The sequence below is a fragment of the Eumetopias jubatus genome, unplaced genomic scaffold (assembly GCF_037043125.1).
Source record: "Eumetopias jubatus isolate StellerSeaLion01/CBP00866 unplaced genomic scaffold, mEumJub1_p1.0 scaffold_7, whole genome shotgun sequence".
Classification (NCBI taxonomy): Eukaryota; Metazoa; Chordata; class Mammalia; order Carnivora; family Otariidae; genus Eumetopias; species Eumetopias jubatus.
The window spans coordinates 26,373,436-26,396,288 of NW_028274813.1; the positions used below are offsets into that span (position 1 = coordinate 26,373,436).

Sequence of the window (22,853 nt, forward strand, 5' to 3'; positions counted from 1 at the left end):
CTTTAAAAAAAAAATCTTATTAAAAAAAAGAAAGAGTTGACAATCATATTGGAAACATTTGAAGTACTTGAATTCCTCTTGCACGTGAGTTCAAGTCTTTGGATGCAAACAGAAGAAACACAGCAGAAGCCACGAGACACAGTGCATCTAAATAACGGGTTGTTAATGTGCTCGAACACGCAAGGGTAGTACATTCAAGCAGCACTCAAGAAAAGATAGGATCAAATTTATTAATACTGATGAGTCTAAACTGAGAGAGAATTCCTATACACCTACGGGAGTATTTCAGAAACTATTAAAATAAAGAATATACTACCAACATGAATTTGGAATGCAGACTCTAGTGTGGGCTATTTCAAGGACTCTTTAAATGCCTGTTGAAAATAGACGCATCTGATTCACTTCAATCATCCAGTCACACATTTAGAATGCCAAATCCACATCTTCCAGACAATGAGGGAGAAAATAAGGTTTAAATTACTCTCTGCGAATGAAGCTGAGACATCAAACTGGAACTTGTTATGAAGACTCAAAATACACGTTTATCCCAAATTATGAAGAAACTATTTGACACAGGCCAAGTACTTACATATGGTGACGAGATATAAGACAACAGAATTGAAAAATCAAGAAACTTCATTAGATAAAAATGAGAAAAGCATATAAGGTAACTGAAAATAAAACCTGTTAGCCTCAGTACATAAGAATATTATGCAGGACATAAGTCCTGGAAATAAAATAAAACATAACCACTGACCAAATAAAAAAATTTGAATTGGACTTCCTTCTCTTCATTAGACAAGCTGGTCATCTATCTCTCTCTCCATGGTTGAGTATGACTGCCAGAATAAGGTAGGGTTTCAGCATCAATTTTAGCCCTATTTTCTTTTTCATGGATGAAAATACTAAGAAACTCTGGTCACAAAAACAGTAGCTAAGACTTCTACAGTGTTTACTATGTGACAGGCACGCACTGTTCTAAACATCTTAGATCCTGATAGATTAAATCCTCACAACAGTCCCATGAAGTCTGTGTCATTAGCAACATCTTTTTACCAACGAGGAAACTGATGCTCAGAAAGGTCATGTTTGGTGGTCACTCAGCAGAGCTGGGATCTGGGCCCAGGTAATTGATTACAGAGCCTATGCTTCTAGCCACTAGGCAGCATTGCCTCTCTAGGCTGCTGTTAACAATGTGATTGGAAGGAATTTTCTATCGCAATGACACTCAAGTCTTTGAACTCCTTCCTAGTTCTGTGTCAGAAAATCACAAGATGATCTATCACTAAAAATTAAAATTAATAGTCTATCAGCTGACAACCTGATTATGTCCTCCTTTAGTTCCATTAAAAGTAAAGAAACGGAAATCACCACTGCAATTGTCCTGTCTGGTAATTTGTCATTACCAGAATTCAATTCAACATCTTTTTTTTTTTTTGGTACTTTTGTTTAGAACCCTGGAAATGTTTGCACCCAAGGACAATGCACCATATTAAGATTCTAAGTGGGCCACTGTTTTATAAAGGGGAAAATAGTAACTGTGAAAAAAGGAGGTGAGAAGGGAGAACCCAACCATATGAAGGGCTCTCAAGCTGCTCAATTTTAAGAAAGAGAACCTACGGTATTTGCAATCCAGAAATAGTCTCCTTTAGGACCATCCATGTCTACATAGTCCTTGGAGAGGCTTCATATAATATATGCCTATGGACGTGAACACCTCAGTTTGATTTGCAGACTGCTGCCCTTTATCACAGACTTCTTTTTTTAAGGACATTAATTATCTCTGCTGGCTACATGCCCAATGTCAGGCACTTTTAAATGGAGCAAAGTATAGCTACAAGAGCATTACCTGGGAAAGTGATTAACCTTTTGTGCTTCAGAGAGGGTGCGAAGTAAGAAGGGCTTCAGGTGGGATCCTGTCCACATTAGGTTATAGTCAGTGCTGCTTGGGTGAACCTGAGGGCAGATAAAAGGATTAAAAAAACATCAGAGATAGCCCCTCTCCAAAAAGAGAGATGGCAAGAAAGGCCATAGAGATTTTTCACCTACATAGCACAGTGGGTGCCCAGTTAGTATGTAAGCCTAATAAAATAAAAACTGAGCATAAAGAACACGGGGATGATCAAGTTTAAAGAATGGGGCAGTTGGGGAAATCCCAGCTGCAAAAAGTAGAATAAATGAATCCTTCTATAGAAGTCTGTGATGTCTCTTAACATTCTTGCATATCAAAGTATGAGAAGAGGACTCAACCCCACAACTCCCTTCTCAGAGTGTCCTTATGTCCCTGCAGATGATGGGTATAAAGTCTTGATCAGAACTAAAACTTTGTGGTAGCAAACTAACTTAGAATATCATCCCTCCATTCATTCATTCATTCATTCATTCATTCATAAGAATTCATTTGTCTATTCATTCAACAATTATGTACATGGTGCCTATGATGCGATACGTACCATGTTAGGCCCTGGAGATAAAACAGCAAGACAGGATATAAACTAGTATGAGAACGTCCTCAAAATGTCTATTTCAAACCTCAACCTAAGATAAGGGGCTAGCAACCAGACTTTTATTAATTATTTCAAAATATCTACAGGGTAAGTCTCCCCAGCATTTTTGCCTGTCCCTTTGATATCAATATCCCAAATTCCCCAATTTTCTTTGGGAATAACATACTACTTGGTTTTAAAAGACTGCCAGTCAGACTACCCACCCCCCCCCTTGCAAGGGGTAGATCCATGACCCAAGCTGGACCAGTCATACTATCTCCAGAATGTGATTCTTCAGTGAAGAAAGGCACAAGGACAATGAATGGAGTTGAGTCACTTCCATAGCAGTGCCTTGAGGAGACAGTCCTGATTCCTGTTCCCAGATCCCCAAGACTGTCCTAGGCTCTCTCCTTCCAAAGGCCTGCCTTTTCAACCCTTCCTCTGATTCTGCTACCTACGCTATGTATAACTTACCCACAAATTCTTTTTGGCTTAAGTAGGCAGAATCTGTGTTGCTTGCAATCAAAGAATCTTAACTAGGTATCAGATAATTCCTTATGGGCAACTCTGTCTCTACCCCAATCCTAAAATCATAGCAATAAAAATGTGTGGGGGTTTTTTCGTTTAAAAGAGAGAAAGAGGAGAGAGAGAGGGAGGGAGAGAGAGAGAGAGAGAAATCTTGTGAAAATGTCTTCTATGTATTTCAAGGAGAAACTGATAAAGCCACTCAAAAATTCAATGCAAGGTCTGTATTATCAGTAAGCATAGGTCCCATGTACCCTCTAGAGCTGCCCTGTTAACTGGTAGTCAGGTGGCTAGGATTTTCAGCTTTAGAGCTTTAGAGCAGTGAGATAGTAAAAATGAGCTTACTTCATGAAATCCATGGGCTGTCAGAATGCTGCGTACCAGGCGACTATCTGTTCGCACAATTTTGTAAGACAAATGATAACGTTCTAAAGAAAAACACAGAATCAAATTCAGTAGCCAGAAAGTTAACTGTAGAGACAAAACTAAAGTGTACAATGGTGGCTTGCTTAATTATACTCAAGAACATATATTGCTCCCCTTATGCTACTATAAGCAGGCTGCAGATTACTTTGGGCCAAGGGTTCTTAACCTGAGATTCACTGGGGGTTACGACATCTGGATGGGGGACAAAATGACATCTGTTTTCACTTCTAGTTGAAATTTAACATTACCTTCAATTACGAAAGTAGGCACAAAGCAGAGCAGTGATAGCAATTCCTGTGACCCTGCCACCTGTACATACCAGGTATTTTAATATTATTTTACTGTTGTTACTGTTATCTCAAAATATCACTTCTCATAATATTTAAAAGTTATGGCTAGTGAACACACCTTCCACTAGATCATGTTATTTAATGCACAAATAATGCATGTATGTCACAAATTTAGTTTTTAAGAAATATTTTGGTAATTCTATTTCAATACAATTGATTTTGTTTATAATCCTACATATTTCTTTATACACTTAAAACACATTATTTGAAGAACAGACCCACAGGCTTCCCCACACCGCCATTGCACATTTGGTCCACTGCAGAAAAAGGCTAAGAACCCCTGCTCTAGATAGCCCTCTGTGTTCAGTGATTCTGGTTACCAGTGATTCTTAGGCCAGACGTTATAAACTGATGATTCAATCAGCAGATATAGTTTGTTAATTTCTCATTGTGCTTTAAAAATAAAATTGAATTACCAACCTCTTGCAATTGGAGGAATTCGTATAAAAATCTAGATTTCTGGGCCCCTCTTGAAAACCCTGGCAGCCCTGGGGTTGCTCTCTCTGCCAGGGCAAGAGTCAACAGGGATGCACAAGTGCTCCCTTCAGGACAGGCTCCCGTGCTCTAGGTCAGCACAGTCGCCGCACGGTGCTTCACCCACTCACGTTTCCTGCCAGGCCCTGTGGGCATAGTCACCCCTGCCTAAGACAAAAGTCTGTAATCATGTGAGATTTCTATATATCCCCAAAGACTAACATTTACTCTGGCCCATGAAAGGCAATCTCTTTCTATGCATCCCTATAAACTGTTTGAGGAAATCTGCTGATTTCCTCAAATTCTACAGAACAATTATTTTTAAAGTTTTTTTTAAAGATTTTATTTATTTATTTATTTGAGAGAGAGCGCGTGCCTGCGCAGGAGCATGAGGGTAGCGGGGAAGAGGCAGAGGAAGAGAGAGAAGCAGACTCCCCACTGCACGGGGAACCCAACGCGCGGCTAGATCCCAAGACCCCAAGACCATGACCTGAGCAGAAGGCAGCCACCCAACTGCCTGAGCCACCCAGGCGCCCCTAAATTTTTTTTTAATTAAGTAATCTCTGTGCCCAATGTGGGGCTCAAACTCACGATCCTGAGATCAAGAGTCACATGCTCCACTGACTGAGCCAGCCAGGCACCTCATCTGCAGAACAATTTTTTTAAAGGACCGCATATTGAATACTTTCTGAATAAGAATAATACAGAAACTTATGAACAGGCCTTAGGACAAAATTCAGCCTCTACAGTCAAAGAGAAGCACACCTTTTTATGAATTTATGTGAAAATATCCACAAATCCCTGCTGCTTCTTGCCCAGTCCTGGCAGGAACACCATGCAAAGCAGACACAGGAAAACTGGAATGAAAAGGCCAGACACTCCATACTTCTCATTCTTGTGGCAAACTTCTAAAGCCCAGTTACAGGGTTTCCCCAATAATTAATCACTAGTATGTTGCCTTTGCAATACTGTTGTAAGAAAAAAACAGTTCAGGGTCCTAGGTGTTTGCTTCGGCCCAGAGTAGAATGTAAGAAACAGTGCACTGCTTAAGAGTTCTGACTCCAAGGTGGGAAGGGAAAGCACAAGAGCGGCCTGGAATATTTTGTTCTGCCAAAAAAGAAGAAAATGCTCAAAAATGGATGGGGAACATGTCACAAAGATCTCAGTGGCCAAATTTAAGACAATTTCAACATAAACATGACTCTGACCTCACTGATATGAGGAATTCTTAATTTCAGGAAACAAACTGAGGGTTGCTGGAGTGGTGGGGGGTGGGAGGGATGGGTGATAGACATTGGGGAGGGTTTGTGCTATGGTGAGCGCTGTGAATTGTGCAAGACTGTTGAATCACAGATCTGTACTTCTGAAACAAATAATGCAATATATATTAAGAAAAAAAAAGAAGAAGAAGAAGATAGCAGGAGGGGAAGAATGAAGGGGAATAAGTCAGAGGGGGAGACGAACCATGAGAGACGGTGGACTCTGAAAAACAAACTGAGGGTTCTAGAGGGGAGGGGGGTGGGGGGATGGGTTAGCCTGGTGATGGGTATTAAGGAGGGCACATTCTGCGTGGAGCACTGGGTGTTATGCACAAACAATGAATCATGGAACACTACGTCAAAAACTAATGATGTAATGTATGGTGATTAACATAACAATAAAAATGGGAAAAAATAAAATAAAAATACATGTCAAAATGCAAAAAAAAAAAAAAAACATGAATATGACAGAGAGACTACAATGCCCTTGCTAATGAGTCCACACACTGATAAGAAGGTCAGAAGGTACACCGGTTTTCTAGCACTGCTAAAATAAACTACCACACACTTAGCGCCTTAACCAACACAAATTCATTGTCTGATTATTTCCGTAGGTCAGGAGTCTGACACAGGTGTCATCAAGGCAAGAGCAGGGCTGCATTCTTTTCTATAGGCTCTTTTCCTTTTTCAGCTTCTAGAGGCTGCCCCCATTCCATGGCTTATTGTCTCCTTCCTCTATTTTCAAAGCCAGCAATAGTGGGTCTAGTCCTTCTCACATAGCATCCATCTGACTCCTCTTCTGCCTCCTTCTACTTTATTTTTTTTTAAAGATTTTATTTATTTATTTGACAGAGAGAGAGAAAGAGCGTGCACAAGCAGGGGGAGCGGCAGGGAGAGGAAGAAGCAGGCCCCCTGCTGAACAGAGAGCCGGATGGGGGACTTGATCCCAGGACCCTAGGATCATGACCTGAGCAGAAGGCAGACAGACACTTAACCGACTGAGCCACCCAGGTGCCCTGCCTCCTCCTACTTTAAAGGACCCTTGTGATTAAGGTTAGCTGATTAGCAACCTTAATTCCACCTACAACCTCAATTTTCCACTGCCATGTCAGGTAACATTTTCACAGGTTCTGGGGATTAGAAGGTAGACATCTTGGTGAGGACCATTATTCTGCCTCCCATAGAAGGGAAAGCTCTTCTTTACAGAAAATCCAGCTAATAAATGTAGAAGGAAAGAAAAAGAAAATCAGCATTTTACCAAAACCGTAAAAGTTCAGACTAAAGTTCATTTTAGTTCAGACTAAAGTCAATGGATACCAATGGGTGAGAGACATTGGGAAACAGAATATTCATGCATCTCCAAACATCATTCCAGGAGAATGCTTGTAACAAAGGAGAAAGGCACCCCACCGATGAAGCAATCTGGTGAACATTATCTCAATGAGAAATCTGCCATCACCAATAATGCAATACAATAATATCACATCCTTCCTAATGTGATACACTAAGGAGGACACAACTGCACTAAGTGATAGTCTTACAAAATTTTTAAACCTGAATCTAAACACATAGAAACAATCAGACAAGCCCAAACTTAAGGACATCTGCAAAGCAACTAGTCTTGAAATCTCTAAAAATGTCAGTGCCATGAAAGACATACACAGACACACACAAAGTCTGGGAAATCAGAAGAGAAATATGAAAACTATATACAATCTTTGATTTAGTCCTAGATTTTAAAAAAATAATAACAGCTATAAAGGTCAAAACTGGAACAATTGGGGAAATGTGCATGAGCACTATATACTAGAGTATTTTACCAATGGCAGACCTTTCAGTGTCATCTCAGTACTGTGGTTATACAGAGGATGCCCTTGGGCTTAGGTGACATTGTTGAATAAAGCATTAAGGTACAAAGTATTTGAATTGATTCTCAAACGACAAGAAATATGACAAAACATTAACAATTGGTGAGCACAGGGAAAGAGTATACATCCATTCAACGAAAGCACTATTCTTAGAGCTTGTCAAAAGGTTTTTAATTTTTTTAGATTGAATGTTTAGAAAGTGAAAGAAAGTCAGGTCTCTTCATTATGATAACTGTGATCACCAACATATCCATTTCTGCACATGTAAAAGCCAAAGTGTCATCCATGCTGGAGACCAGAAGTGTGCCTGATTCCACGCCTGTTCTGCAACGCTCGCCTCGCAGTACCAGGCCATGGGGAAGGGAGTCACTAAGGCATGCAGAAAAACAGAGAATGATTAGCTGGGGACTAGGGAGGAAGGGGAAATGATAAGTGGAGCTGCCAAGGGCTCAAATCCAGGCTCTACCACTTCCTGCCTGTAATTGTGAGTAAATTATTTCTCTATGGTCAATTTCCTCCCCTTGTCAAATGGTGTTGATAATCAAGGTACTTAGCTCATGGGGTAGTTGTAAGCACTACATCAGTTAAGAGCGTATAACTTATAGAACACTTGTTGCTACATAGTAAAAATTTTTTTCTTTTTTTATTTAAATTAGTCAACATATAGTACATCCTTAGTCTTAGGTATAGCGCTCAATGATTCATTAGTTGCATAAAACGCCCAGTGCTCATAGTAAAAATTTTTTAAAAAAATATTAAAAATTGTAAAAAAAAGTAAATATGTGGTAAAATAGCTATTAATACATAATATCATACATAAATTATGCATTTTATATAGCAAATTTAAAAACAAAAATGCTATTAATACTCTTTCTCCTACTTTTCCTAACATAGGAGAAAAATGCAATTATCACTGCACTCAATGACACAATCCTCACAGTGTTTAAGTGGTAAGCAGTGACCAACTGCTTCTAATCCATACCAACTAACTATAACCCAACTCTGATACATTGCGCATGTTCCAAAAGGGGGGTGCAAGAAAGACAGGGTGGAACGACATAAAGCAAGTGTGACTGCTGGGGATTTTAACTCACATTCATATTCTGTGCCCAACAGCCCTGTGTCCAATAATGCTGATTACCAGTTATAAACTGGTGACCCAAGGGCCAAATCCAGCCTGCAGACATGGTTTGTTCATTCTTTGTGGTGTTTTAAACATAAAACTGAATTAGTTGCTAATCTTTTAAAATTGAAAGAATTCATATAAAAATCTCGATTTCTGGGCTTCACTTGAAAGACCTGGCAACCCTGGGCTCTGCTCCCATGGCAAGAGTCAAATGGAGACTTGCAACCATAAACTGAACCAGTCCTACTGCCCAAGAAATAACCACCTTATCCGTACTTCCTTCCATATAAAAACAAGAAGCAGGGCATGGTATTGGTCCTACTAGCAAACTGCCAAACATCTGCTATCTGAGCCTCTGAACATGCACTGCATCCATTCTACCATGAGACTACAGAATTTCCTCTTCTCCAACCACTGCTGTGTGCAGCAGGAGGCAAGCTAAAGTGCTAGGACTCCTGGCAAATTCCAGGACTGGCAGCAACAGAGCAAATTAAAACAAGAAACCAATAATCTGTCAGCACAGAAGCACCTAGGGAGTGATGACATGCCCTAAGAGGTTTGGACAAAAATAGCCTGGGAAACTAGAATGAAGATAAAACGGACTTTTTTTTTTACTTTTAGCATATAAGAATAACCCTTTCAATGGCAATACAGTGTAGCTTTGCCTTACTGTCAGAAAATGAGGTCCATACCTGTACTGTTGAATATGGTAGTCGCTAGCCACGTACAACTACCGAGCACCTGAAACGTAACTAGTGTGGGGCGCCTGGGTGGCTCAGTCGTTAAGTGTCTGACTCTTGATTTCAGTTTATATCATCATCTCAGGGTCGTCAGATCAGCCCCGTATGGGGCTCAGTCCCAGATGCGGAGCCTGCCTGAGATTTTCCCTCTGTCCCTCCCTCCCTCCCTCCCTTTCTCTCTCTCTCTCCTCTTAAAAAAAAAAAGAAAAAGAAATGTTAACTACTGTGACCAAGGAACTGAATTTTTAATTTTAACTTTATTAATTTAAATTTAAATTTGAAAACTGACACTTGATTCAGTATTTGGAAAACTTGTTTGGAACAACCTGAACATATGAATTTACTTTTTCAACTACAATACTTGTAAAATCTAAATACAGATTAAAAACTTCCGATGAAAATTTTGTACCACAGAGATTTTACACTTATAGTGTAAAATATATACTAGATGTCAAATATCTTTTTTTTAAGATTTTATTTATTTATTTATTTGAGAGACAGAGAGCAAGAGCGAGAGCATGGGGGGTGGGGGGAGAGAAGGGCAGAGGGAGAGGAGAAGCAGGCTCCCCGCTGAGCAGGGAGCCCTCCATGGGGCTCGATCCCGGGACCCCAGGATCATGACCTGAGCCAAAGGCAGATGCTTAACTGACTGAGCCACCCAGGCACCCCTAGATGTCAAATATCTTAATGAACTTTTCTATATTCAGTAAATGTGGAAGTGATATTTTGGATTAAATAAAATATATTATTAAAACTAATTTCACATATTTCTTTTTTTTTTTTAAGATTTTATTTATTATTTGTCAGAGAGAGAGAGAGCACAAACAGTGGGGAGGGGCAGAGGCAGAGGGAGAAACAGGCTCCCCGCTGAGCAAGGAGCCCAATGTAGGACTCAATCCCAGGATGCTGGGATCATGACCAAGCCAAAGGCAGTTTACCCGAGACTGAGCCACCAGGCGTCCCTATCTCTATTTACTTTTTAAAATAAGGCCACTGGAAAACTTACATATCTAGCTTGTATCGTATTTCTATTGGACAGTGCTAGCCTATACAAATGCAAACTTATGAAGTTGATACATTTAGAGGCAAATTATAAAATGATGTTTCTTTCTAGGAACAGATTACCTGAAACAAATTATCTCTCTTGTCTCTAAAATGCAATCCCATTTACGTGTTCAAAGTATATGCAATTTTGAAGAAAACATGGAGACAGCAAGGAAAAAATATATTTCTGGAATATTTCACAAATAAAGCATATGAAATCATACTGTACCAAAAATATTAACAGTAAATTCAATGAAACATCTAACAGATAACAGAAAAAACAAGGCTGGCATCAAACACTCTAAGATCAGCAGAAGATAACTAATGCCCCAGAAACACTTCTCAAGGGGATTTAAACACAGGATTATGATCTGAGCAGATCTATGTCAGCTATTTAAGAGAGGAGGGGGGAAAAAAAAAAAAGACCCAGAGTATTTAACAATTCAGAAATCTGAGGCAGCAACTAGGAAACACTCATTCTAATTGTTCTTTTCAGGGGCGCCTGGATGGCTCAGTTGGTGAAGCATCTGACTCTGGCTTAGGTCATGATCTCATCAGGGTCCTGGGATAGAGCCCCACGTCAGGCTCTGTGCTCAGTAGGGAGTCTGCTGGAGATACTCTCTCTCCCCTCTGCCCTTCCCCATTTGCACTCTCTCTCTCTCTCTCTAAAATAAATAAGTCTTTTTTAAAAATTGTTCTTTTCATAAAGGAGGGTCTAGAAAATTACGAAACCTCAAAGAATCAGAAAGATACAGAAAATTCAAAAACAAAGTTTGAGAAAAAAGTTCAGTGGCTTTTTCTTTAATCACAAGAATGTGTAAAGGGAAAAAAAAGACATTTAAGTTCTAAAAACACAGGGACTGCTTGAACAACAGGATGACAACACTGATGGATACTAACTTCTAATAAATGTTAGGTACTCTAAAAAAGTCTGCTTATTGCCATGGAATACAGAGATTCATTTATGTGACAAGCAGACCAAAAGAAGTATGTTTGGGGGAGATTATTTACTTCTGTTGTTTTTACCCACCTTTGATGTTCTGACTCCAATTGTATTGAGAGGGAGTTTCTTTGCGAATGTTAGCAAATCTTCAGTTCCTCCAAATTCAGAGAACATGAAAGAACCATATCCCTTTAAGTGGTAACCTAGCAACTTGCTGAAGGGATTAGAACACGACCCTTGGGGAGGAAGGATTCAAATCCCAGAAGCAGGTGTTCACTGTCCTCTGAACTCCTCCCTTATTATGGGGCAAGAACAGACCTTAAAGTCATTTCAAAGTAGAAGAGATCCTATTCAACGAGTAGAGTAAATAGCACAAATTCTGAGTGCCCACTATATGCCAAATATTAAATGATCTCATTAATTCTTACAATGCCTGCAAGGTAGCTATTATCACCACCTAAGTAACACTAAAACAGGTTGAGAGAGTTTAAGTGATTTGCCCCAGACTCACAGCTACTAAACGCCAAAGCTGGGATTTGAACCATTGACTGAGAAACCACGTATAGACTCTTTCCACTATATCACACAACAGTTCAGATCCATGGTACTGTAACCTCTGAAGATAGCTACAGGCTAACCCCAGAATTCAGAGCACTGCTTAATATCAAAGAAGAGTAGAGATAAATGAAATTGAGGATAAAAAACAATAGAGAAAATAAGCAAAATTAGAAGTTGGCTCTTTAAAATGATCAAAATTGACAAACCTTTAGTTAGACTAAGAAAAAAAGAGAAAAGATTCAAATTACTAAAGTGAGAAATGAAATGGGGACATTACTACTGACCTTACAGAAATAAAAAGGATTACATAAGAATGCTGTGAAAAACAAATAAATAAAAGAATACTAAGAATAATTATATGCCAACAAATTAGATAAACTAAATGGACAAAAACTAAAAACACACAAACTACCAAAATTGTGTCAATACAAAATACAAAATATGAATAGACATCTAACAAGTAGAGGTTGAATCAGTAACCAAAAACCTCCCAATAAAGAAAAGCCCAGACTACATGGATTCACTGGTGAATTCTATCAAACAGTTAAAGAATTAAAACACCAATCCTTCTCAAACTCTTCCAGAGAAGAGGAGGGAACACATTATATGAGGCCAGCATTAGTCTGATACCAAATCCAGATAAAGACATCACAAGAAAACTACAGATCAAAATCCCTTATGAGTACAGATGCAAATACCCTCAAAAAAATAACAGCAAACCAAATCAAGCAGCATATTAAAAGGATTACACCATGACCAAGTGGGATTTATCTCAGGAATGCAAGTATGGTTCAACATACAAGTCAAACAATGTAATATACCACATTAATAGAATGAAGAAAAAAATCTTAACTAATGCAGACAAAGCATTTCACAAAATCCAACACCCCTGCATGATAAAAACACCAAAGGAGTAGAAGGAAACTTCCTGAACATGATAAAGGGCATTCATGAAAAACCCACAGCTAACATCATACTGAGCAGTGAAAGACTGAAAGCTTTCCCTCTAAGATCAAAAACAAGAAAGAGAAAGATGTCCACTTTTACCACCTCTATTTGACATTGTACTGGAAGTTCTAGCCAGAGCAATCAGGTAAGAAAAAGAAATAAAAGGCATCCAGGTTGGAAAGGAAGAAGTAAAATCTCTACATGCAGATGACATGATCTTATATATAGACAATGTTAAAGAATACACATACGCACACAAACTAGTAGAGCTAATAAATGAGTTCAGCAAGGTTTCAGGATCCAAGATCAACATATAAAAATCGGTTGTATTAATGCACACTGGCAATGAACAACCCAAAAATGAAATTGAAAAAACAATTCCATTTATGATAGCATCAAAGAGAATAAAATAATTAGGAATAAAGTTAACCAAGGAACTCTAAAACTTACACACTGAAAACTACAAAACATTGCTAAAGAAATTAAAGATGACCTAAATAAATGACAAGACATCCCATGTTTACAGACTGGAAGACTTAATACTAAGATGGCAATATACTCCCCATCACAAGCCCAACACCCTTTTTGCACAAATGAAAAAGCTGATCCTAAAATTCATATGGAATTGCAAGGGATCCTAAATAGCCAAAAAAATCTTGAAAAAGGAGAATAAAGTTAAAGGACCCAACAACCCAATTTTAAAACTTAGTACAAAGGTATAATCAAAACAATGTGGTACTGATATAAACATAAAGATAAATGGGATATTAAGAGTCTAGAAATAAAAGGGCACCTGGGTGGCTCAGTCATTAAGCGTCTGCCTTCGATTTGGGTCATGATCTCAGGATCCTGGGATCGAGCCCCGTATCGGGCTCCTTGCTCAGCAGGAAGCCTCCTTCTCCCTCTCCCACTCCCCCTGCTTGTGTTCCCTCTCTCGCTGTCTCTCTCTCTGTCAAAGAAATAAATAAAAATCTTAAAAAAAAAGAGTCTAGAAATAAAACCACAGATCCAAGTCAACTGATTTCCAATGACAGCGCCAAGACTATTCAATAGGGAAAGAATACTGTCTTCAACTAATCATGCCGGGACAACTGGATATTCACATGCAAAAGAATGAAGGTGGACCCTTACCTCACACTATATAAAAAAATTAACTCAAAATGGATCAAAGACCATTTAGCTCTAAATGTAAGCACTTAACCTGTAAAATTTAGCAGAAAGCATAAGGATTATGACCTTGGATTAGGCAATGGTTCCTTAGATATGACACCAAAAGCATAAGCAACAAAAGAAGAAATAAACTGCATGTCATCAAAATGAAAAACTTTTGCTTATGAAAGAACACTATCAAGAGAGTAAAAAGACAAACCAGAGAAGAGAAAAAGAATGTGGAAATCATATATCTGATAAGAGTCTAGTATCTAGAATGCATAAAGAACTCTTCTAACTCAACAACAAAAAGTCAAACAACCCAACTCAAAAACAGATAAAGACAGGGTGCCTGGGTGGCTCAGCTGGTTAAGCATCCGACTCTTGATCTCAGGATCATGAATTCAAACCTGCATTGGGCTCCACGCTGGATGTGGAGCCTATTAAAAAAAAAAAATAGGCAAAAGCTTTGACTAGACATTTCTCTAAAGCAGATATACAAATAACCAAGAAGCACATGAAAAGATGCTCAATGTCATTAGTCATTAGGGAAATGAACATCGAAACCACAATAAGATACCACTTCACACCCACTAGCGGAGCTATAATCTAAAGAACAGAAAATAACAAACGTCAGTGAGGATGTGGAGAAAATGGAACTCTCCTACATTGTTGGGGGAAATGTAGAATTGTGCAGTCACTATGCTATCCTTTGGCAGCTCTGTAATAAGTTAAACATAGAATTACCAAAAGACCTAGCAATTCCATTCCTAAGTAGAGACCCAAAGGAATTAAAAACAGGTGTTCAAACAAAACCTTGTATGTGAATCTTCAGAGCAGCACTATTCACAATAGCCAAAAGGTGGAAACAACCAGCAACTGATCCATCAACTGATGAATGGATAAACAAAATATGGTACTCCATGAAAAGGAACGAAGTACTGATATATGCTACAACATGGATGGACCTTGAACACATTATGCTAAGTGAAAAAAGCCAGACACAAAAGACTACATATTGTATGAGTACATTTGTATGAAATACCTATAACATGCAAATTGAAAGAGACAGAAAGTAGATGAGCAGTTACTATGAGCTGGGGTAAGGGCTCATAGGGAGTGACTGCTTAATGGAAATGGGGTTTATTTTAGGATGATGAAAACATTCTGGAACTAGACAGTGGTGTGGGTTGTACAACACTGTGACTTGTACTAAATGCCACTTAGGTATACACTCTAAAATGTTTAAAAGGGTCCATTTTGTTGTCTTTTATCATAAAAAATAACAGTAACACATGCACACATAATTCTGAAGGAAAAAATTCAAAGAAGAAAAGCAATTTAAGATGCAGAAAATTTAAGAAACTCCAAATAGTCCTGAAGTATAAAAAAAAAAATCATGAGATTTTTCTCAGGACCAAGGCCCTCTTCCTATTTACACGGGATATCAACTTCTGTAAGACAAGGTTACCGGGGCCATGCCCAGCCCTGCCCACCATGGGGGAGGCCAAACCTACCTCCAATTACTCGAATATTGTTGTCCTTTGTCAGAATAGCCTCAGCATGGAACACCAAAACTGGAATTCTCCGGCAGCCTCCAGTCCACATGATACACGGATGATCCCTACAGCCACAACAAAAGGCTTTTATTAATTCACAACTCAGAATCTGAATTAAGACTGATGCAGATCACTGTGGTTTGCTGCTTGGCAACTCTCCCTCCTCCTGGAACAAGAATCCCAAATGTCCTATGGGAAACCATTCAGCCCCCATGCTTAGCCATGGGGTTTGTTAGGATTAACTCCATCCCTGCTGCAGGGATGGGCTTTGATTGGCCTCAGCCAAACGGGGCCTTCCACCCCTCAGTTCTAGTTAGTGGATCAGGAATGAGCACTGTAGCCGGCGAATGTCAGAAGATATGTTGTGAGACCCTCTGAGAAAGAGATGCTTTCTTTCTCTTTTATGGCAGCGACAGGAGAGATGGCCTCTTCCCCTGGATGGTATAAGAGAATGAGGTATGTAAGTTCAACTGTCATTTTATGACCTTGAAAGGAAAGCCTGGAGCTACAGGTAAAGGAGGAAGTCAGTGGGAACCGCACTGGAAGAATGAGAAAAATGAGATCCTAAGAGGCAAATGTGGAGTTGCAGAATCAAGCCTTTCCTAAATATGAGTTAATAAATTCCCTTTATGGGGGACAGTGGGAAAAAAATTTTTTAAATAAAATTTAAAAATTCCCTTTATTATTTAGGACAAGTTATGTTTTAAACCCCAGCAGACATAAAGAATCCTAACTAATATATCGTATTCACAATAATTTATATACCCTTTTACACCCTATCGTCCCTTTTTAAGCCAATTTGATAACCCATCCTAAGATTCTGAGCTAGGAACCCAAAATTAATACAAGTTAATACAAGTGCTCCAATTAAAACCACATATTTTAAAGCAAGCCTATACTAAATGGAGCAATTTTTCTCCAGAAAAGGACCTCTGACTTTACTCTCTTACCCTATCCTCAGGAAATCTGTTTAATCAGTCTCAGACAGATGTGTACTTACTCAAAGATTAGGAAAATCTTCAACCTTCTTAGTGCCAGGGAGTCAGAAGGGAAAGAGACCTGAGTCCCTACTATGTGCCAGGAATTAAAGTAAGAGCTTTCACATGTTATCTCACTTAATCCTCTTGCCCACACCAAGAACTGAAAAAAAGGTGTCTCAGAGGATAAGTGATTTGCTCAAGATCATAGATCTGGTTAAGTAAGGGAATAGGTATCTGAACCCAAGTGCCTGCCTGCGCTCTTTCCACCCTTCCATCTCCCTAATCACATTTCAGTGATGTTTCGTATACAGAACACCTTAAACCCAACCCTTTGGGAACTATACTAATCAATTCTTTAAATAGAATAAGACCCAGTCAGCCAAAATTTGGGCTGCTCTCAAAAACTCACATGACCACATCCCTTAAAAAAAGGTCATACTACCAATCTCAGGGCCTAGTGAGACCCCCTCAACCCAAGTTTAAAAAGATTCCCGTTTTGAATGCACAGTCTTCCAGGCTACCAATCTGAGAAGTGAGGCAGTCTTGAGACTTAGGATGAGCTGCCGAAGTGTTTTAGTGAGGAAAAGCAAAGAACACCATACCTAGTTCATTTCCTGTTTTCTAGAACTGGAATGTGGATGCTTACTACTGTTCCTGCTTTTTGACTTGGATAATAGTGCCCATTTGTGAGAAAAGGTATTCATCAGGGGCACTTTTTAGCAAGAAGGATATTTTTTCGTGGTTTGCTTGCTTTTTAATCTTAAACACCTGTAAAATGTGGGCAGGGGTCCAGAAGATTCCTAGGATCTTTTCCAACTATAATTTTCCCACTATATTTCTAAGTCAGAGGATAGAGAAAAAATAGGCAGCCTAAACTGCAAAGTCTTGGACAGAAACTCTGGAAATTATCCCAAGTTCCTCGTCAATCTAGCACTAGCTACAAACTGGTACCACTGTGCCTTCCCACTTACAAACAATGGATTACTGCTTACAAGTTAAAACGCCTGACAAGGGTCAGGAACACAATAAACAGATATACGGCTGACAAGAGCCAAGGCCTTAGCTATGCTATTTGTGGAAAGCCAAACCCTGCCAGAGAAATCCTTCCACCTACAACCTATGAAAAGATAAAAGAGGTGGTAGACACATTATGAATTCAGTATGGTCAACTAAAACACACTTAAGGCAGATGCTACGTTGTCATTAAAAGCATGCTCCCACCAGGGGGTGCTAAAGGCAAAAGATTCAAAATGGTGAGGAAACCGAAAATTGGGACTTCAAATTTTCATTCACACCAGAAACTGGTATATCTTAAAAAAAATATGCTCTTATAGGCATGAACGAACTCAGGACTTGGATGCTTGATCACCGAAGTAGAACAGTTTTAAGGTTCACTTTAATGAAAGCCTAACAACGTTTTGGTTCTTAAGAAGCAATTTCATGAGGCATATATATATTATTCACTCCTGGGACCTAGCCTACATAACTCAAAGCTTCGAGGCCTAATTCATACCAATGCCCCTGCTGGAAATGCTTTCCCCACTTCCGTCCATTTGATCCCACACTTAGGCCCAGGACATCTGACCACCCCCATGGAGCCTTCCCCCAGCTCCTCCAGCCCATAGTGATGATGCCTTCTGTCTCTGAACTCCTGTAGTGCTCACTGTATAATCATTTGTTAATGATCTTTTTTCCCCCATGTATATGTTCATGAACTACTATAAAGCTGACTTTTATGATAGGAACTGAAATTATTTTTTTAGGGCCTGAATAAACCTTATATCAAATCTTTCCACATCTATATATAAATTTGTATTTGGGATCCACTAGCAAAATATAGAAAAAGAGCCCCTTTAAACTTAGTATTTGAAATAATGCTGTGCAAAACAAGGATTTCCTGGACAGTTTCTAGCCCTAAAGTCCAGGATTGCCAGGCATTAACACTTGAATACAGCGTTGGGATCTGAGCAGATCCAGCAGATGCCCATGGATATACATCTTTGGATCACATCAACATCCTTAGATGATTTAAGGCCTTATAACTTCCAAAACTTTAAAAATGTAAGCATATTACTTCAAGTGTAAACAAGATAGACTTAAGATTCCTAATGTATATACTAAGTGTCTGATAGACAAGACAGGAGCTGATGGAACATTAACAGTCAAAAGTCAACAGGAGTCTGAAAGGAAGAAGAGCAAAAAAATCCATTGAGTTTGGATTGGAGGAGGGAATTACACCTGTAAGTTCAGTAACTTCTACTAGAAATTTAGCCATTTCTCAATTATGAATATAGGCAACAAAGCATTATCCGTGCCTTTGAGTCTGTCTGAAATTATCGATTTTTTACACCATATTACAGTTGTTGCAGATATCTCAAAATATCATTTACATTTACCACTACTTCTAAGTTAATGGTAGCTATTAAACTTGCCAGTAGATCAGCTGTGGTCACAATCTTCCTCATCTGGCATGATAAGGCTGGATAACAATTTGGCAGCTCTCCTCCTAAGCAATCATTCAGCTGCCAAATGGTGAATGCCAAGTGGTGGTCCAGACACCTATGATGCTTCCCAATATTCCCCACTTATAAGTGCTAATCAAAGACTACCCCCACAGGGTGGGGGCGTCTGGGTGGCACAGTCGGTTGAGCATCCAACTCTTGGTTTCGGCTCAAGTAGTGGTCTCAGGGTGGTAAGATCGAGTCCCGAGTCAGGCTCCACACTCAGCATAGTCTCATCTGCTTGAGACTCTCCCTCTCCCTCCGCTCCCCCCTTTCTTTAAAATGGACAGATAAATCTTAAAAAAAAAAAAAAAAAAGACTACTGCAAAGGGTGATGAGCTTATGTAAACAGCAAAAACAATCTTCATGCTGCTGCCTTTAGAGAATAAAATTTAACTTCCCCATGTTTTAGATAAACAATCTTGTGATTTAATGCACTAATTAAAAAGCACATATTACTGTATCACCAGTGTGGGTTTTTTTTAATCTTAATAACTGCGTTTCAATGTAATTGGTACTATTTGCAATGATATGTATTTTAAGCACCTAAAAATATTACTCTGATAAGGAATACATGGCACAAAAAAAGTTAAGAACCCCTGCTCTAAGGTGGTCTAAAGCATAAAGTCTCCATTTATTCATTCATTCAGTTGGTCACTCAGTTAGCAAGTATTTACCAAGTACCCACTGCAGTATTACGTTGAAAATCTGAAATTGTCAATATTTGACTATTTTTAACCTACTAAAACAGCAATTTCATAGAGTTCAACCTAATACTCATCAGACCCAACTCATAAGCCCACTAATATATTAGTCATGAAGTAAAAGAATGATCTTGAAATTAGACTGATGCTCGCAGAAGTTAAGAATTTTGTGAAACAGGTAAGAGGCAGCACACAGAAAGCAAAAAGTCACAAGAAGATAAAGTGACCAGAGGGAATTATCCATTTAATTATCCTGAATAAGACTGACCCAAATATAATGTCAAATCTCTTTTATTTTCTGACCTAAGACTGATAAGCCCTTCCCAAAGCTTTATGAATGCTTCAGTCATTTTTTCTAGTTACATTAAAAAATGTAATCTTCTACTTTATAATAAGAAATGCACTTTATTTATTTATTTATTTTTTAAGAAATGCACTTTAAATTCAATATTAAAGCCAGTAAGAATAATGCCTTAACATTTGTATGGTACTTCATCATTTATAAAGTAACTTCATATATATCATTCTTTTGATCCTAACCATACCCCTACCGAACAGCCTGGGAGATACTATCCCCACTTTTCAGGTTACATAGCACACACATATCCAAGGGGACTCACAGAGAATCTTAAAAACTAATCTTAACTTTAAGTGAGACTCTCTCTTTGTTCTCTGTGTCAAGTAATAATATTAAAGGAGGCAAAACAGCAAAGTGCCTCAAAATCCATGAAAACTAGGTCTGAATCTCAATCCATCACTTACTATCTCTGAGTCCCTAAACAAGTTCTTTGATCTTTGTGAGGCTGAGCTTACTAAAGTGAGAATAATAACATTTTCAGATTAAATGAGACACATCAGTTAAAGCCCTTACCATCATCTATGCTAAATGATAAGTTGTACTTATTACCATTGTTCATTTTTATTGTTATGAGAATCCAGCAATCAAGAAACTTGACTCTTACTAAAACAACCCAGGAAAGCAATGTGGTTCAATGGCACAGCACAGGTTAAAGAATTCTAATGTACTGTCCCACAGTTACTCTGGTAAGTTACTTGACCTCTCTATATACTATCATTCTATCATTGTAAAGGCTTTTGAGAAAATAACATAACCTATCTCACAGGAGTTTGGAGACCTCCTTTGCTTTAATATCTACAAATTTAAAAATCTCCTATGTTAGGAGCGCCAATCAAGAGTTCACAAAGCAGTATCTAGAGCCAATGTTCACTCATGAGCTCAGAAACAGAGCCTTCTCTCATTTCAGATAGCTGAGGGTGACCAACTCATAAAATTTTGGATTAGATTGCGGATAGAAACTAAAACCAGAGTCAGACTGCACCAAAGGAAGGAGTGCATAAAAGAAGGTATAAGTAAAAGAGAATTATTTTCTACCCTAAAGGCAAAAAGTCAAAAGCAGGCTCGCTCTTACTTACTCTTGGCTTACCACCTCTTCATCCTCTGAGGATGATGCCGTTTCCTCCAGGTCCCGGGCCATCACGACTGGCATTTCCTTTAGGGTTTGTCATGCAGTCAGCAGACGGGGCCTCAGAGACCTTTCCTTGCAGATTCACTGGATCAAACAATTTAGGTGGCACTGATTCCTGCAAGAAAGCCAAATGATTTGAAACACAATGGCATTTTCTATTTGTTGATTATTGCTATTGATTTTCCAAGTAACAAATATGAACATTTACCTAAATGGTGTCCAACATCTAGAAGCTTACCTTCTATCACAGTGCCTCACACCACAAAAATCAAGGTTTTTTTCAAACATACTGTCTGTCCTCCATGTATTTACAGAGCTGTTATTAAGTTTGAGCTTCTCATTTTTCTTTTATATACTAAACCTAACAAGAATTAGCTTCTGGGAAGTGTGAGGTAGGTGTCTGATTGACTAAAACATAGACTCCCACTATAAAGACTTGACCTGGGTTAAAAATAAAAACTCAAGATTTACGACTCCTAGGACAAGCACACAGCTGAAATACCTTCATATTTCACTAAAATAAATTCAACCACTAAACTAAAAGATTAATATATTCTCCTGAATCAAGATGATAAATAACTGGAAAAAAAAACAAAAAAAGAAAAACACTGTCCTTCCACTCTCAAAAATTATTCTCCCTTACTAAAAATCACAAACTATGATTTGAATCTCAAATAGGCATTAAAATTAGGATATTTCTAACTTAAAATATTTTTGCATATGTAAAAAGTACAAGTCTGTTGTGTGTTTAAGGATGAAATCGAAATTACAGATAAAGAAAATGAACATGTTTAAATGACCATAATCCTATTACTCAGAGATAACCATCTGATGTCTATCTTTGCAAATCCTATTTTGCTATGCATTCGAAATATGATAAGACCGTACACAGGACAAAAAACCGCCGATCTCGATAATGATCCCTACAAATCTTCAGAGGAATGGGCAGTATCTAATAACTTCAAAGGCGTTCTTCCGAGGATTCCCAACGGGATTTCTCGATCTGTCCCAAAATGTTGGGAAGTCCTTTAAATTAAAACAAAACAAGCAAAACCTCCAAGCTAGAAGAGATGCCAAACCTGTCCCAGGCTGCTAGACACGGAGATCGGAAGAAGATTAAGGACACTCGCCCAAGGAGCGTCCTCGCCCTAAAGGGATCAGCCCCTAGGCCTCACCCCCGGCTCACCCCAATCCCAGGTAGGTCCTCAGATGCTCCCCAAGGGAAGGACAGGGACCACTCCGCGGCAGCGATTCAGCCCAGCGCGCCCGGAAGCCAACAGCTACTCCCGGACTCCGAGAGGGAAGTGTAGCGGCCGGCGCCCACCCAGACACGGGAGCTCACCTCCCTCGCGTAGGGGGGCGCGCCGGCGCAGGCGTTTACCTGTCTCATCTTCCCATGGCTCCGGGCGGGCCGGCGGGGACCGCGCTCCGCGCCTACCTCCCTCCTCCTTTCCCAGCCGGGCTCACCGCCGCCGCCGACGGCTGCTTCCCCCGTTACTACAACAACCAACAAGCAACCGCCCGCTCGGAGCCACTGCGCAGGCGCCCGCCACCCCGCGCTGAAAACGCTCGGCTTCGGGCGCGAAGGAATGTCGTCACCGCCGCGCAGCGCGGGCGCAGAGCTTTGCCCTCAACAGAAATCTAGACTTCTTTTTTCCGCTCTTTTTCCCTCCACTCCTAAAGGGTTGACTCCACACCCGGAGTTCTTCCGACACGTTCAACAAGA

The 22,853-nt window shown here is 39.3% G+C and overlaps 1 protein-coding gene across 12 annotated transcripts in view; it reads right to left on the reverse strand.

Annotated features, from left to right (window-relative positions):
- TTLL5 (tubulin tyrosine ligase like 5) overlaps positions 1-22,716 on the reverse strand; it is a 273,355-nt gene extending 250,639 nt beyond the window's left edge. For 11 of the 12 annotated variants that reach the window (XR_003607888.2, XM_028096103.2, XM_028096363.2 and 8 more), the window contains exons 1-5: positions 22,509-22,715; positions 21,075-21,242; positions 15,414-15,520; positions 3,357-3,439; positions 1,850-1,956 (exon numbers count right to left, since the gene is read on the reverse strand). Coding sequence is in view for 11 of the 12 variants with exons in the window: in XM_028096103.2 (XP_027951904.1) it covers positions 1,850-1,956; positions 3,357-3,439; positions 15,414-15,520; positions 21,075-21,148 (371 nt within the window). In the remaining variant the exon portion in view is untranslated. Of the gene's footprint in view, positions 1-1,849; positions 1,957-3,356; positions 3,440-15,413; positions 15,521-21,074; positions 21,243-22,508 lie in introns of all 12 variants that reach the window. The other variant, XM_028096494.2, reaches the window with a different exon arrangement.
- Positions 22,717-22,853: the final 137 nt, after the last annotated feature.